Below are 15,774 nucleotides of genomic sequence, written 5' to 3'. Positions count from 1 at the left end.
CACTTACACAGCCTACTTTGATTACCTGAGATTTGGTCTCTTACCTGACAGATGAAATAGTCACATTCACCTTGTTCAATGGGGCCCTTCCAAAATTGGATCTTTAAAAATAATAATCCAGAAGCAAGCCCTAAAACTCCAAAATAAAGGCAGCCATGGTATGCTACTAATTTTAAAGCACTTAAATTCTAAACAGATGTATCGTTTTAATGCCCAAATATTCATTGGCACTTTTCTAAAAGGTCTGATTCCATCCAGCATGTGGTTTGGAAGTGTCTCTGCTGCTGAGTATTTTAGCGTCAAGCTTTAGGGATTTATCCATCACAGGGCTGACTTCTTTCTATTATGGCTGATTAGAGCTGACACTGTACGAACAACCATTACCACCATTTCACTATGCTAATGTTGATAGCACACATTTATTGGTAAGCTGTAACGTTCCTCTGTTCAGCTGAACATCTGCCTCTTAAAACTAAAGGTATTTTTTTTCCATATCCAGACGGAGTTTTGTCTTTCAAAGACAATCTGTTCATTGTCTTCCTTTTTCCCTTCCAACTACTAACAGACTTTTGATTATTCCCTTCTTGAGCATCCCTGATTCCAGATGGCTCGGCAACCTTCCTTTTATTTCTCATGAGTCAAAGTGCCACTGATTCACATTATGAGAAGAAAATAAAAGTTTCCACCATATATTTTTAGGCTTACGAAAGGGCACAGCCCCCCTGGTGCTCCTCAGACATGTGACTCACTGTGAGATGGAAAGAATCAAAAATCCTCTGTGTCAGCACCGGCGGTAAAGCCTGCCCCACTCCTCGCTGAGTTGCTCAGATTCTCTAAACATTTGTGAGGTCTTAATCTTCGACTTTTCTGAAGCCGGGTTTTTCTTCTAAGTCACACAAAACAGTCATCCGTCAAGTACCAAGGCCTGCATTTATCCACCATCCCAAGGACTCTACAGCCCTGAGGATTTTCCAGTTAAAGCAAAACTTCTGAAAAGGGAGACACACGAAACATGTGGTGCATCTTCTGCTGGATAGTGTCCTATGCCAATCTTCAGGGAAAACAAAACCACTTAGACCTTGGCTCCATGGTTTTCCCTACATGAAAAGAACTACTTAAAGTTAAATGTGTTAGCAACAAGACTTTGGGTCTCATACAAACAGTGTCAAGTGCTGAAAATGATTTGTTACTTCCAGTTCTGCTGCACATAAAGTTTTGTAGCACACTGCCTACTATGACCAAAGGTGTTTTTTTTTTCCTGTCGGTTTTCTTGTCTGTGACACAGAGATTACATCCCAGCCCAAGAATGAGTGTCAGGCTGCAGAGCCTTCCTCTGGGGACCCTGCGTCAGCGCGAGTCGTGGCGCGAACAGCAGCTCGGTTTCTCTCAGCACACTGCTCGGGCAGATGGAAGCAGCATGGACCAGCAGCCAAGGAGAAGGGAAATTAAGACACTTCTGTCAACACGGTTGGTAGGTGGCAAAAGTGAAGTTAATTACCTCACTGTGACACGTTAGATCTTTTCTTTCCAGGTGGAAAAGACAAGATCTTGTCCTTTCACAGCTACATTGGTAAGACTGGCCTTCATCTTTTGGCTTCAAATGTCAAAGGGCAATATGCAGGATGCAAGGTTTGTCTCCTCTTTCAGTGTTGGCTGCTTTTTGACTGCGCTGGCTGACAGGCTCCAGTCAAAACCACCCAGCTTAGGGAAAAAACAAACAAACATAAAAACCAAATACTTATGCCAGCAGCTACATATGTTAGGAGGACGTCCAGAATGCATGAGAATGTCAATGAAATCCCAGCCTTTGTTGTGTGCCTGTGCACTGCTGACAGCCAAACAGCAGGCAGACTTTTGTGGGGTAGCAGAGGAGCACAGAAGTTCCTTGAGATCAGTCAGAGGCATCTGGGGGAGCTCCACAGTGCTCTGAAATTCATGAAAGGTTTATGGTTGTATATGTCATGTACGGCCATAGGACAGCTGGTTTAGGAGTAGGACTCAAATCACATAGAAAGAGAAGCTTGCATACACCAGCAGACTGAAAAGTAATGCTCACAAGTACCACGAAAGCCCTCCCCTCCAGAATGCACCTGTGGACATACCTCCTGTTGGACACGCTTACAGAAGCATTTGCATTGCAGCTATGGCAGGCCAGCAGCCAGTATGACTTGTGCTTGCATTGCTGCAGGACATTAACAAAGGTAGATGAAAGCCTTTTCCTCTCTGCTTTGGCAGACCTATTGCAGCTCTGAGGCACGTGCCACTGAAGCTTCCAATTTTTATTTTAATTTTCCTGAAGTCAGGTGGTCTCCTGACCACCTACACGTAACAGTTGGCAGCATGAGAATCAGAGTAGACACACACACACTCCACTGAAGCACAGAGGATAAGCCAACAAGCATCCATTTTTGTTCTGTTGTTCCAGTGTTCTCAGTTACTTTCTGCCACTTGTTGTGGATCGATACAGGCACAAACACATTTCCTCAATACATCATCATCCTCGAGAACGAATGCTGTAGACAGAATACAGCTACCTCCAGGAGCCACACTTTTGAGCATCTTTTTTCTCAGGAAGTTTTTCTTCCCACAACTCCTTATTGACTTTCGTTTAGATGGGCACCTGCTCTCCTCCGTGCAGGGGGCTGCTACATAACGAGGCACAGAAATGTGCCACTCCATCATCTGTCTGCCATGGCAAGTGCACAGGTGACAACCACACATAATACTGATAAAGAAACCCTGATGGTTTTCTCTGAAGCATTCTGAGGATGAAAACACGGTGCTTACAAATGTTTCAAATTATCTGAATGTCATTCTATTTTGTTTTATTTTGTTTTTTAAAGAACACAGGCTCACACATGGCTTTTATCAACACAAGGAGTTTCTAACCACGTAATTTTTTAAGTACATATTTGACTTTCCTCCAAAAATTATCTATAAAAGACAGGAGGGCCTCATTTAAAAGAAACTAATGAGTTTTCTCCTGTTAAGATTTCTAATTTTGCTCTACTAGACACTAACTGAAACGAGAAGGCCAAACTTCTATTCGAAAGAGGAAGGTCAAACTTGAAGGCAGTGTTGGTCGGTGGATCCACCTCTGGCTGCTCATGCCCTCGCTGTAGGCTTTCCAGAAGTGCCCCAAGAGCCACCCTACCTCAGCACTCTACCAGTTCCATGGTGAATTCTCCATACAATTGTGTTTTAATCAGGACTAAATAATTTTCAGACCCCTCTGACCACACGTGATGCTGACCGTTCTTATCACGTGGCTGGGGGAGCTGAAGACCACACTGGCTTATCTCCCTCCTTGGGCAGATTCCGCCTAAAACATGCCCAAAAGTACTGCTGTTGTGCTCAGAAGATCGACCTTGTGCATGAAAATACTTTGTGGGAGTAAAGTGAATTTTCTGAAATCTTTCGGAGCTTAAATAACTCATATTTGGCAAAACAAACATGGATAAAAATTAGAAAATAAAAAAGGTGGTATTTGTGAATCTTACTTCGTTTGGGTTCCAGAAAATCGTTCAGCAAAGCAATTATGGACTGTAAATGCCACTCCCACGTGTGCTCTGCTTTCCAGCATATCAGACAAAGTCTGTTTTATAAGGTTTCATGTAAGGAGCTATTCTCCTTGTTCGCCAGGGAGAGAATGCACACGAGGCTGTGGAATGCCGAGGGATCTCACTTCTAGAAAACCCACTTTCAAGACAAAGCATGTTCAAAGACACTGAATTTCCCACACTTGGAGCTCAGCACAAGCCCAACCCCAGCATCCCTGACAGGACACACAGCAGACTTCAGCCACACAGCAAAGGTTGCTGATGAGATCAGGTCACACATTCAGAGCGGGGAGAAGCTGTGGTGGTGAAGCTGCAGATCCTTCAAGAGACTAATTCAAGTGATGTGCGATCACAGTGTGCTGGAAATCTCCATTCCTGAAGAGCGAGTGGTCTAGTAGCTAAAGGACAGGTGCCTCCAGCTCCCACCAGGGTCACCACACTTGCAGGTGCACCATACTTCTTGTTTCTTGCCTCTGCAGCAGTAAAATCAAAGTGAGCACAGATTCTGAAATCTCTTAGTCTTTACAGACCCAGCCGACACACCCCTCTGCCCAGGAGCTTTCTCTCTACCATCATGCTACCACTTAAGTCTTTATTCCGTTTTCCTTTTTCAGTTTCTGTAGCATGGATAACAGAAGAAGAGATCTGTTTTTCTGCATGCTAGCAAAGATGCTTTTTAGCCCTTATGGATGGCTGTAACACAGAAAACCTGGCACGTGAGGCATCAGCCCATATTCCAGGTGAGGAAGGATTTCTTCATACCAGCAGTGCCAAATCCTTCCTGTGGAATTTGCACTTACTTTCCCTTGCACTTATCTTCTATTATTATCAGAAATAGACTGAAAAATGGGCTAATTCATATGCTTTAGATAGAAGTAAACCAGAACATTCCTGAAATGGCACATCTAGCGTCAGATCAAGAGGGTACACGGGGGAGATGAGGCAGCTTTGGGAGCACAGTCACCTACCAGGTCAGGTACCTGCAGTCTGAAAATGGTATTTGCTGCTGCATCACTGAATTTTTGCACTGTTCCAGGCAATGTGCTTGTTTGGGATTTACAATATTCATTCCTGTGGTGAGATGAATTTGCATTTCTTCAACTCATGCATGAAGACTAGCTAGCGATTTTCTAGTCTGCTTTGAGTGGTGATGGGTAGTAGCATGAATCTGGTATCATCCCAGCAAACCTCCCCATCTTGCCTTTCTCCAAGATAAAGTAATGTGCTATTAGCTGTTACTAGCAACAGACTGCTAAATGCATGCCCTGCCAGCTAAGTTAGGTCTGTAGCACAGGGTGGGGAAGAACATAATACTAGTGGTTGTAATGTAAGAGTTGGGGCAGAGAGCCTAATTTCAAAATTTCAGGTTGAGGTAGCCATTCAAAAACCACTTCTGGAAAATGGAGGAGGCAGTAAAAAATCACTTGGAAGGAACACCTCTGGAACACTTTGAAATCCACTAATCACTTAAAATTGCCTAATATTCCCCGTACTTCCTCTGACACAACGCACTTCCCCACCAGACAAATAGTGGAAAATCCAAACCGCCTATGCCTTTAATCCTCAGCAATTTTAGCCGAATGAAAAAAAAAAAAAAAAAAAAAAAAAAAAAAAAAACTTGATTAAAACTGCACAGCAGGCTGCTGGATGATCTACGTCACTCCTTACTATTACCCCAAGTAATTAGCAGTGATTGGGGTTGAGGACTGGCTAGAGTACTCCTAAGATTCAGTCCCTATTCTTGGATAAGCAGAAAGCCTGGACTGATCGAGGCATTTTAGATTCCAGACAAAATCAGGGAATCAAATTGCTCCAAAGTATAATCAGTCAGTGAGAAAGTAATGCAATGCATAAAAGGCAAGATACTTATCTATCTATTAAATGATATGATTCACCACCCACATGGAGACAACACAATGCTTATCATCCTTCTTTGATGGTACTCTTGAAATGGCAGATCCATCTTCCTGTTTAGTTTACAGAACAGTATCTGTTACATCCTGAACCATGGGAATGGAAAAAAAGGGGAGAGAAGGAGGAGGTTCTGGCATATCAACTAATTTTAAAATATCTGTGTGTTATTTTCCAGGCCCGTATACTTCACGACTCCAAACCTTCTGAAAGGATAATTCTGCTGCTGCTATAACTTAGCCCTAACATACATACAAGCGTGTAACTCACACTGTTTCGTGACTACAGAAAAGCCTCAGCATGCAATAACCTACGTCTTGCTGAACCCTCTCTTTACTTCATTTGCACAAAAGATTACTTAGAGCTCTTGTAAGTACATACGACCCATTCCCTTCAGCCCCAGCAAAGCTTTGTCTGAGATACATCAAGTTTTCAGCTGAAGTCTTAGACATTTTAAGAGCATGCTGCCATTTTGAGAAGCCATAACCAGGCTACTTGATTACAGTAATTTAATACTTTTCAAATCCTACTCCACGCAAACTCTCCTAGCTTAGAAGTGATTTTGCGTTTTCATGTTCACGTTCTTGTTTATTTCTGCAGAACTCTGTCTTCTGTGCCCTCTTTGTACTTGAAGTTATGGACCTGGTGAAGAAGTCATGTGGTGACATTCTCCAGCCTGTGCTATGCCGGAGGTCACATCAAAGTAGATGAAGATAATAATCCCTCGTGGACTCTGTATCTGAGCATCTTCCCCAGAGACTCTTAAACAGGAAAAAAAACATCCCAGTTGCTCAGGAATCTAAACAAGAGAGAATTACTCCCAGTTTAAGCCTGCAATGCGGAGGAGGATAGGCTTTGTCATGTTTAGGAAGCAGGGCCTGAAGGGAGCACAGCAGCAGAGCGCTGCTTTACTTGTCAGCTCCTTCCCCCGACGCTGCCCAAGCCCACATGGTGAAAGCAGACAACTACAGTTCAATAAAGGCTGAAGCTGCCTCAAGGACTTACTGCTCCAAATGACTTCTTCAGCCTGCTTACCAAAGTGCACAGAGATAAAGTAGAAAAACACGGCTTGAGGCAACAGACTACAGAAGTCGTCCTTGTGACCCATGGAAATAAACCCCTTTAAAGGTGTTTAAATAGTGAGGTTCCTAGGTGCTTAGAAAAACACTTAGTATCATGGAAGGACAAAAGTTTATCCCAAAGCTAAACGAAACCCCAGCGTGCTATAAAAATCCATGCTGGGGCCTACCACTGAGAGCTTCACCAGAGTGACCTGAGCAGAGTGAAGTCTCCTCCGCCCTGCTCCTGAGGGGCAGCACAGGTCAGGGTGTGTGGCTGGCTTCATACAGAATGCGTTTCCAGAGCTGTCAGCTGCTTTAAATCCACTTAAAAATGGACAAAGGAAAGGGGGAATAATGGGAATAAGATGAGGGTCATCATCAGTGAAGTACCCCACAGGCTGTGAGTCTGTTTCCCAAAGACAGTCCTTTAAACTTTGCTTCAAGCAGAAATGCTCCTCATATTCAGCACCTGTTTTTGTCACCTTCACACAGCTCTGAACAGCTCCTCGGCTCCTGTAGCAGCCCCCTTTTCTCCTGCCACCAGTTCAGTATTGGCAGGAGAGCGGCTGGAGGAAGAGGCCCTTCACCAGCACGACTGGAGAAAGCAAGAGAGGAGCCGGAGCGCAGGAAGCAGGCAGGCTGGTGAGCGGCCACAGGCCAGAGGTTATGGTGCTGTTTACAAACACCGAGGGGCATTTGTGTTAAATACTGTATTCATAACAATTTATAACTCGACTGCATGTGGTTAGAAGAAAAAAAAAAAAAAAAAAAAAAAAAGGAAAGGAAAGAAACAAAGCAAAAGCACAACAAGCTGGGCTACCCCCATCCCTCTTTAAGCAGTTCGCCAAAGGTATGTCAAATAAAAGAGGGCGATTTTCATAGGATTAGGCTGAGAAAAATGTGTACTAGTTCCTATGGACAGCTCCTATAAATCACTCTAGATCCCAAACTTATCTGCTAATGGAAAGGCCAGCTGAAATCCCATCCAGTGGACATACGCCTTTTCCAGAGGAATTCTCTGCAGGCCATATGCTGCAAAGATTTCAATGCAATAAATTAATCTCCTTAAGTTATAGCCAGATACTATGTTTTAATACTGACGTACTGTTAGTAATGGCATACCTACACCTGTTTTGTTTTGACTTTTGAGTATATCGCGTTTCAAGCTCTATTCCAACTACTTTGAAGAAGGAACAATCTTAATTTTCACCACCATTAATCTCTCTGAATGAAAGCAGAGGTCTGCATTAATGCTGAACGTAACAGCGACCCTGTGGTTGCATTTAACCCAAGGCTGCTGTGGAACAGGCAGGAACAAATGGCGTCCAGCGCCGTAACAAAGCTTCTCTCCCTGATCAATTGTGGAAGGCAGAGCATGTAACAATACACGTGCTGAGCTATTACATTTCATTCAGCTGCTTTACTCACGGTACGTGTACGGGCTGGTAGTACCATTTCCATTTTACAAGTAGGAAACCTGAAAGATTCCTTTGGAAGAAAAGCAGCTTACCCTGGAATGGGTCCCAGGCTCCCCAATGTCTTACCGGTTGAGGCTTCAGAATATTGTTTTTGTTGGGGATATCCTGATCCAAATATCCCTTTGACTATTTGTGTGCCTACTTAGGGACTTGCTGGGAGCAGAGGTACGCAGAACTCCAGACTGAACACGGTGTCCATCTCCTTCTCCTAAGATCTCAGGCCTCCCAAGCAATCATGCCAACAGTTTCACACCACAAATGGGTGAATCAGGAAGATAATGAGAAATGAATGGGCAGGTGGTCACCATGGTATCTGCAATAAAAGCTCAGGAGGAGTGGAAAGTGGAATACAGATGCAAATGCTGCCTCATGGAATACTGATTCAAAGGTTTTATGTAAAAGATCTTTATGTGACTTTCCAGTCACTTTCACTTCTAACACAACCATGGCACAACCCAACACTCCACATCGGCTCAAGCAGTCTCTTCCTCTTCCCTGAGGCCAATTCGGGGGGGGGGAGACAAAGACTTGTAACAGACATCAAGCATTCCTGTTTGTATCAGGGTCCAGCCCCATTGCAGAGACCACAACTCTGTTCCCTTCCTCAGTTTCACCAATCCACAACAGCAGTAGCTGCTGGGAAGAGAAAAATGGTAGAGGATATTTACTGATTCCTTCTTAAGCTTGCAAGAGATAAGAGATAAAAGTTTATCTAGATGTATCTTACTGAAAACATAAGGGGGAAGACACCAGACCTGAAAGCTTGTGCGCTGTATTTTGTTGTTGTTGTTGTTTCAATATGCCTGTGTGTTACTTGCTTACCATGCCCATGTTCAAGCCAGAGATATTTTCTGCATCTACAATCAGCAATAGCATAGAATGACCATGGAATACTCCAAGACCAAAACTTGGTATGACAAAAGCATGCAAAAAGACCAATGGAAGCAAAAACACTTAATTTCACTGCACCCTGACCTGCAGCCCCACCTTCAATTCCAAAATTCATTCATACCAAAGACACAAAAATAACAAATGCTTTAAGAAATCAAACTTATTTTTCACTATACAAAATAATACGGTGCTGCTTCCTGTGAAATCTCGCTTCTTGCTAAATTGGCAAAATATTATAAATCAGGCATAGCTACATCCTTCCTTCTACCTACTAGTTTAGAAAAGAGAAGGGATAAGGTATGGGAAGCAAACCACAAGTCTGGCCAAGCAAGCAGCAGCCAGGGCCAAGAATAAGGCATTTCAAAGGTTAAGAAAGATTACCAATACATGCAACCTCTTGATGTATCATCTCCTAACAATTAGCCAGAGGCTGTAACCACATAAACTGTAAAATATTCTGCTGAACTAATTTTAACATATAATTATTATTGTTTGTTACTGATCCAAGTATTTACATACCAGCTCACAACTCTGACAAATAGCTCCCAGTTTTTGCACTTGCAAAAAGTATATCAGGGCTCATAAAATAAAACTGCTAAAGTTTACCTAATTACACTGACATTGCTAAGGCACAGCATCCTTTCTCATTACCTGCAGTCACATTAAAGATTTAGGCTCTCTACACTACACAATGCACCCTTCTGCAAAGTCCTCCTCAACCAGAGCAAACTATTCAGGCAAAGAGACTTGAACCTACTTGCCTACTCTTCAGAAAAACTAACTATAGTATTAAAAGGAAAGCTGTGCTGATCTTAACAGCTCCCTTCTCCAGGCTGTCTGCTCATACAGTTGGTAGGCTTTGCTATGGTTTATAGAAAATTACTGTTCTTAGAAACAGTAATTTGGAGAATAACTCACTTCCTAAATCAGCTTTTTTGGGTGTGAAGTCACAAGAGGGTGGGAGAGCAGAGTTCTCCCTATTCCTGACTCTCCACTACCTGGTGCTGCACAGCGCTGTACACGCTTCCAAGGGAAGATACCACTCTAATTAGGCTTTGCTTTCCATCCACGCTGCATCTGCTTAAGTGGACAGACAAAGCACAAAGCAATTCAAACTTGATTAGTAATAATACATTATTACTAATTAGTAATAATACATAATACAGTAATAATGAAATGTAGTCCACCTTTAACAATTGACCTGAGAAGCAGAAGCTTACTAGGGACAACAGGCTCAAACAAAAACCTTTTAGGCTACAAACCCCCCTGTTCCCCATATGTAGCAGCCATAATTAACACTTCATCCATTTCAGACTATTCTTGCAAAACTCTCCTGCTCACACTTGCTCTTTTAAAGGCTTGGATTATGCAGTCCCTAGAAGTGAGGTCAGGAAGGAAATGTGCTAAGTACACAGAATGAAACACAGTTTACGGTTCTTCCTTGCACTTACCCACACTTGTAGGAAATATATCCTCATTGTTGATTTGCACCTCAATCCAGTCCATGAGAAGATTCATATACTGGGGTGCTGGCAATGCTGTAGGCTTCTTGTACTTCATGTCATCCTGCCACCGGTACTCGTACTTAGGGCCTCCAGACATCACGGGGCAGGTCCTCTCTGTGCAGAACTCACAGATAGTTCCATAAATGAGGTTGATCCTGTTGAAGAAGTCAACAACGTGGACAGCTACCCAGTCATTTTGGTCTTCTCCGCTGGGCAACTGCACAGCTGCTTTCAAGTCCACACCTGAGTTCAGAGAGGCTTGTGCTCGTTTATGAAGCTCAAACCTCTGGGTTCCAGGTTCAAACTTGCGTTTTGGACGGAAAGTCTTATCCTTATTGAAGACTTGTTTGAGTGCTATGGACATGTCTGGTAATCTCCTGCTCTGCAGCAGATGGCAGAAAAGCACCGTTGAGATTTAATGCAAGTAACTGAAAACAGTTGCTCCCTGTTACAGGTCTTCCAGGTTCTTTTCGTCACTGAAGTTTGTACCAGCTTCAAAGCCGTCTACTAGCTCTTCCACTTGAAAGCCTTCCCGAAAGGCTTCATGTCCCTAAGGATATGGAAACAATATATGTTAATGGTAAGCTCAAGTCTGGACCCATCCGTTTGTTACTGTAGTAATTATGAGCTGAAAAGCAAATTTAGAATCCAAAACAAGCCAGCCTTAAAAACTAGCCAATCCCTAACCTAAATTAAATGAGAAGCTTCATTTTATTCAAAGTATTAAGGAATTAACATCTCTGTCTTTTTAAAATATCTACACACACAAACGCTATTAAGTTATCATAAAGATGGGAATTAAAAGTATCTTGCATAATCTTACCATCTTTATACCATTTTTAAACCAACCCTTACATTTTGCTGTATTTTACAGTGATTGAACACCATACCTAATACATGTATAAAATTAGCAGACGAAATACCACGTGACTATTTAGAAGTCTTATCCAACTGTTCCCAAAGCGACAGATGGTATCTCTCAGCATTCACCATAGATTCAGTCCTCTTCCCCGTAGGAAAAAAAAAAAAAAAACAATCCACGAGCAAGATTTCTCCATATTTGTTCTGTATTTTTAATTAATTGGCTATTTGTTCTGCAGACCTCACAGGATGTAGTTAGAGTGGAGCCTACCTACGGTATTGCACAGAAATAATTACTACATTCCACAGACCGGTACAGAGGTTGTTATCATTCTTGACCCACCCTCAGGAATTCAGCAGCGGTGTTAATTTTCCACTGAACTGCGTAAAATGATTAAAAAGCAATGGTGAAGCTGTCACTTTCTTTATAGCTCTATTCATCTTCTCCACAGGGGAATACTTGGCATAGTGGATCCATGACTCGATGCACAACAGTGCCAGCAGGTCAAGGGAAGGGATTGTCCTGCTCTGCTCTGGGCTAGTGTGGCATCACCTCAAGCATTGTGTGTGGTTTGGGGCAATACAATATAGGAAAGACATAAAAGTGTTAGAGAGTGACCAAAGAAAGGCTAGAAGGGCTAGGTTAAGGGTCTAGAGGTCAAGGTGTATGAGGAGCAGCTGAGGTCCCTCAGTTTGTTCAGCCCCGAGCAGAGCAGGCTGAGGGGAGGCCTCATGGCGGCCTGCAGCTCCCTCACGAGGGGAGCGGAGGGGCAGGCGCTGAGCTCTGCTCTCTGGGGACAGAGACAGGACCCGAGGGGATGGCACGGAGCTGGGGCAGGGGAGGGTCAGGCTAGGGGTTAGGGAAAGGGTCTGCACCCAGAGGGTGGTCTGGCACTGGGACAGGCTCCTCAGGGCAGTGGTCACGACACTGAGGTGCCAGAGTGCAAGAAGCATTTGGACAGTGCTGTCAGACATAGGGACTGGTTTTTGGGTGGTGCTGTGTGGAGCCAGGAGTTGGGACTCTGTGGTCCTTGTTGGTCCCTTCAAACTCAGAATACCCTAACTCCTTTAACAGCCAGCCTGATTGAAAAAAAGTAAATTACTGCTTTAGATCCTCGTTTCTTACACATACTCAGATGTGTAAGAGTATTAACATCAGTAAATGCAGACAATTAGTAGGTGATAGCATAGATAGGAGCTAGCTCAACAAGAATTTTGTTTTAGTATCAAAGGATTTACAATTAAAGACTCAGAGAGCAAACATTTCATGCTGTGCATTATTTAAGTTAAATAACACAATGTTTTACATTTGCACAGTTCTACAAAAATCATACCCTATCAGTGCATAATGAATACTCTCCAAGGGATTATGCGTGCTCCACTGTTTTCCCTAAAAGAAATCACATCCGTGAAAACTCTGCTAGGTTGTGTGTTGAAAGTACTGAATTATTCTGAAGACAGTTGCCCAAAGCTTTGCTGAGGGGCAAGAAAGAACTTGATAAAGGTACTTCTTTTTTCTTAAGCACCACAAGAAAGTTGCACATACCTAAGGAAAGAGAAATCTGATGTGCTAGACCCCATCTCCATGCAGTAGAACAAAAGCACCATGAAAAATACTCTCCCAAATGGCTGGAAGATTAGCATCCACTCAATTTAGCAGCAGGATGCAGCTAAATGAATCCAGCAGAGATGTGTTTGCTTCTCCTTTTACTGATGGCACATCTTTACACTGCCATGCAGAGATACTTCAATCATGAATTCATAAACAGCCATACTTTCAGTGCCAGCAAAATGTTAGACGTTCAGGGATGAACTCCATGCAGACCACTGTCAGATCTGACACGGTCCCTGACAGAGCGTTCAAGCACAGCGCAGAGGTGCTGAAACCTGATGAAGGTCAGGGAAAGACCTGAAATAAAGCTAACCTTGTAACAATTTAGTTAAGTGTCATTGGCAGGAGATGAGGGCACTTTAAAGAGACAACTTTTGCCCTACAGTTTGTTGTTTGTTGCTAAGACCTGAAACTTCCATCTCTCCAATTCTTAGAAGCTCTGTGTCTGTTTATTTAGCGCCCTTTAAAAGGACTGGTGAGTACTGCTGCTCAGACCGAGCTGGTGAGCAGCACACTTTGAGATGGCATCAAGCCAAAGTCCCAGTCTGCAATAACGAGGATGCTAGCAGTGGAGCTTTACAGCTCAGGTAACTAATCTTTCTAGTCTGGCACTCTAATGTGGCCACTTGGATTCCCTTCCTCACCTGTAAACATTCACCATAATGTGACAGGAGTTTTTAACAGAAAGCTGAGCACCAAATAAAACTTGTCTTCAAAAGATATATTTTGAATCTCAGTACTCACTGCTGTTAAACCTTTTCCAAGAAAAACAGAAGGCACCATATTTTATAAGCTATTTTCTACTGAATATACAAACACAATCATATTAAATATGTTCACTCAGCACGCGTTCAGTAAGTTTGCAGAAAAACAATTAACAGACTGTTGTGGTTTAACCCAGCCAGCAGCTAAGCACCACACAGCCATTCGCTCACCCTCCCTCCTCCCTCTCTGGGATGGGGGAGAGAAACGGGAGAGTGAAGCCTGTGAGTTGAGATAAAGACAGTTTATTAACACAGGAAAATAATAACAACAACAATAATAATAAAAATAATGATGATAATAGTACTACTACTACTAATGCGTACAAAACAAGTGATGCACAATGCAATTGCTCACCACCTGCTGACCGATGCCCAGCCTAACTCCAAGCAGTCTGCCGCCCTCCCCCCCCCCCCCCCCCCCCCGGCTAGCCACCCCTATATATTGTTTAGTATGACCCCATATGGTATGGAATACCCTTTTGGCCAGTTTGGGTCAGCTGTACTGTGTCTGTCCCCTCCCAGCTCCTGCTGCACCCCCAGCCTGCCTGCCCACTGGCAGGACAGAGTGAGAAGCTGAAACGTCCTTGGCTTGGTGTAAGCACTACTCTGCAACAATTAAAACAGCATGTTATCAGCACTCTTCTCATCCTGAGCCAAAACATAGCACCCTACCAGCTCCTAGGAGGAAAATTCACTCTGTCCTAACTGAAACCAGGACATACACGAAACAAGAGATGAAGCGACCAAAACATTCACCAAACAACTCGTTATCTTGACTCTTTGTGTACCAAAGCTTGAGTCTTTTCTCTCTCTCTTAAAATGTCACAGAAGGCTGTGCAAAACTAGGGACATGTTACTGGCTTTCTCATATACTTTCACATACAAGACAGAAAAAAGTATGGTCTGAATTTGACAAAAATACCACAGCAAATCAGCCCTCTGAAATACTTTTGTGCATCTTGCTTCCTGAGGGTATTTGCTGTCTATTTAGCCCTGTTCTTCATTCAAAAACTAGCAGAAATGAATGAAGAAATAAAGAATTTTGAGACACCCCCTCACTGCTGAAACAGACGTCAATCTTGCAGGTTATACAATGCCCTTACTGCCCCCACTTAAGCAACCAGCTCAGTCAGGCATTTCTAAACAGTTACAAACAGCATTGCCAATACTTCAATGGAAGAAAGAAGCTTTCATTTTACTTACAAGGGACAAAAGAACAGTCTAAGCTTCAGCTTGTGGCTCAGCAGAGTACCTGATTTTCAGTGGAGATTCACTTTAGGTTTAGGCTCTTCAAAGACTTCAACTAATGGGAAAGCTGCAGCCACAGTCAAGGCTCTAAAAGCATGGTTACTGCTTAGGCAATAAAGTGCTGGTACTTAATAGCAGGATGGCCACTCCTCTGCTTTGGACTGAATCACTAAACCTTTGCAGAAACTCATGCACCATTAGACTTCCAACACCTTGCAGCACTGTGTTTGAATCAAGAACACGCAATGAGAGGTTTGTCATTCCATCATGGATCTCATACTGTCAATTACAACTTTGTAGTGTTAGACGTATAAAGCAAAGCTATTGCCTCAAACTCATGCAGCATTATCAAAAGAAACTCATCAGATAACCTTAACAACAAGCAATGAACAAAATTTCGTGATTTTTAAAGTACCAAGAATGTAACTTGGCTTGCCTGCCATCATTCTCACTTCCATGACAATTTTAATCTGCAGAGAATGAGAAATATTCCCAGTTCCATTATCTGGTCTTGACAGGGATACTTCATGACTAAATGCTCCTTGAAATCTATGGTAGAGTAGCATCCTCCTTCCACATAAAATTAAACGTGACTATTCCTGATGCATTTGGCACTGTTTCATGTTCAACTCTTCTCTCACACCACAGTAATGCCAGCAGAACTTCTGATCTGTACTAGTGTCAAAGGCCGTAGAAAATGGTTTCTGATCCCCTATGACAGATTCTAACTATACATATGGAGACCGTGTTCTGGATGCACTTCTGAACTATACATTTTTGGCTGTCCTGGTATGGGCACTGCAAATAGATAACTCCTTCTAACACTTCAGCTTCTCCTCTTTCCTCTCAGAGTAGTGTATTTGTGAAGAGGTGTGATAGTCAC

The 15,774-nt window shown here is 43.0% G+C and overlaps 1 protein-coding gene across 2 annotated transcripts in view; it reads right to left on the bottom strand.

The window, feature by feature from the left end:
- The window catches only part of MOB3B (MOB kinase activator 3B), a 90,129-nt gene that overhangs the window by 38,684 nt on the left and 35,671 nt on the right, over window positions 1–15,774 (bottom strand). For both annotated transcript variants that reach the window (XM_082783370.1, XM_082783369.1), the window contains one exon: window positions 10,353–10,956. In XM_082783370.1, coding sequence (XP_082639496.1) covers window positions 10,353–10,770 — 418 coding nt within the window. In that variant the 5' untranslated portion in view covers window positions 10,771–10,956. The remainder of the gene's footprint in view (window positions 1–10,352; window positions 10,957–15,774) is intronic.

This window comes from Aythya marila (assembly GCF_965140915.1).
Source record: "Aythya marila genome assembly, chromosome: Z".
Classification (NCBI taxonomy): domain Eukaryota; kingdom Metazoa; phylum Chordata; class Aves; order Anseriformes; family Anatidae; genus Aythya; species Aythya marila.
This window is presented reverse-complemented; position numbering and strand designations above follow the sequence as displayed.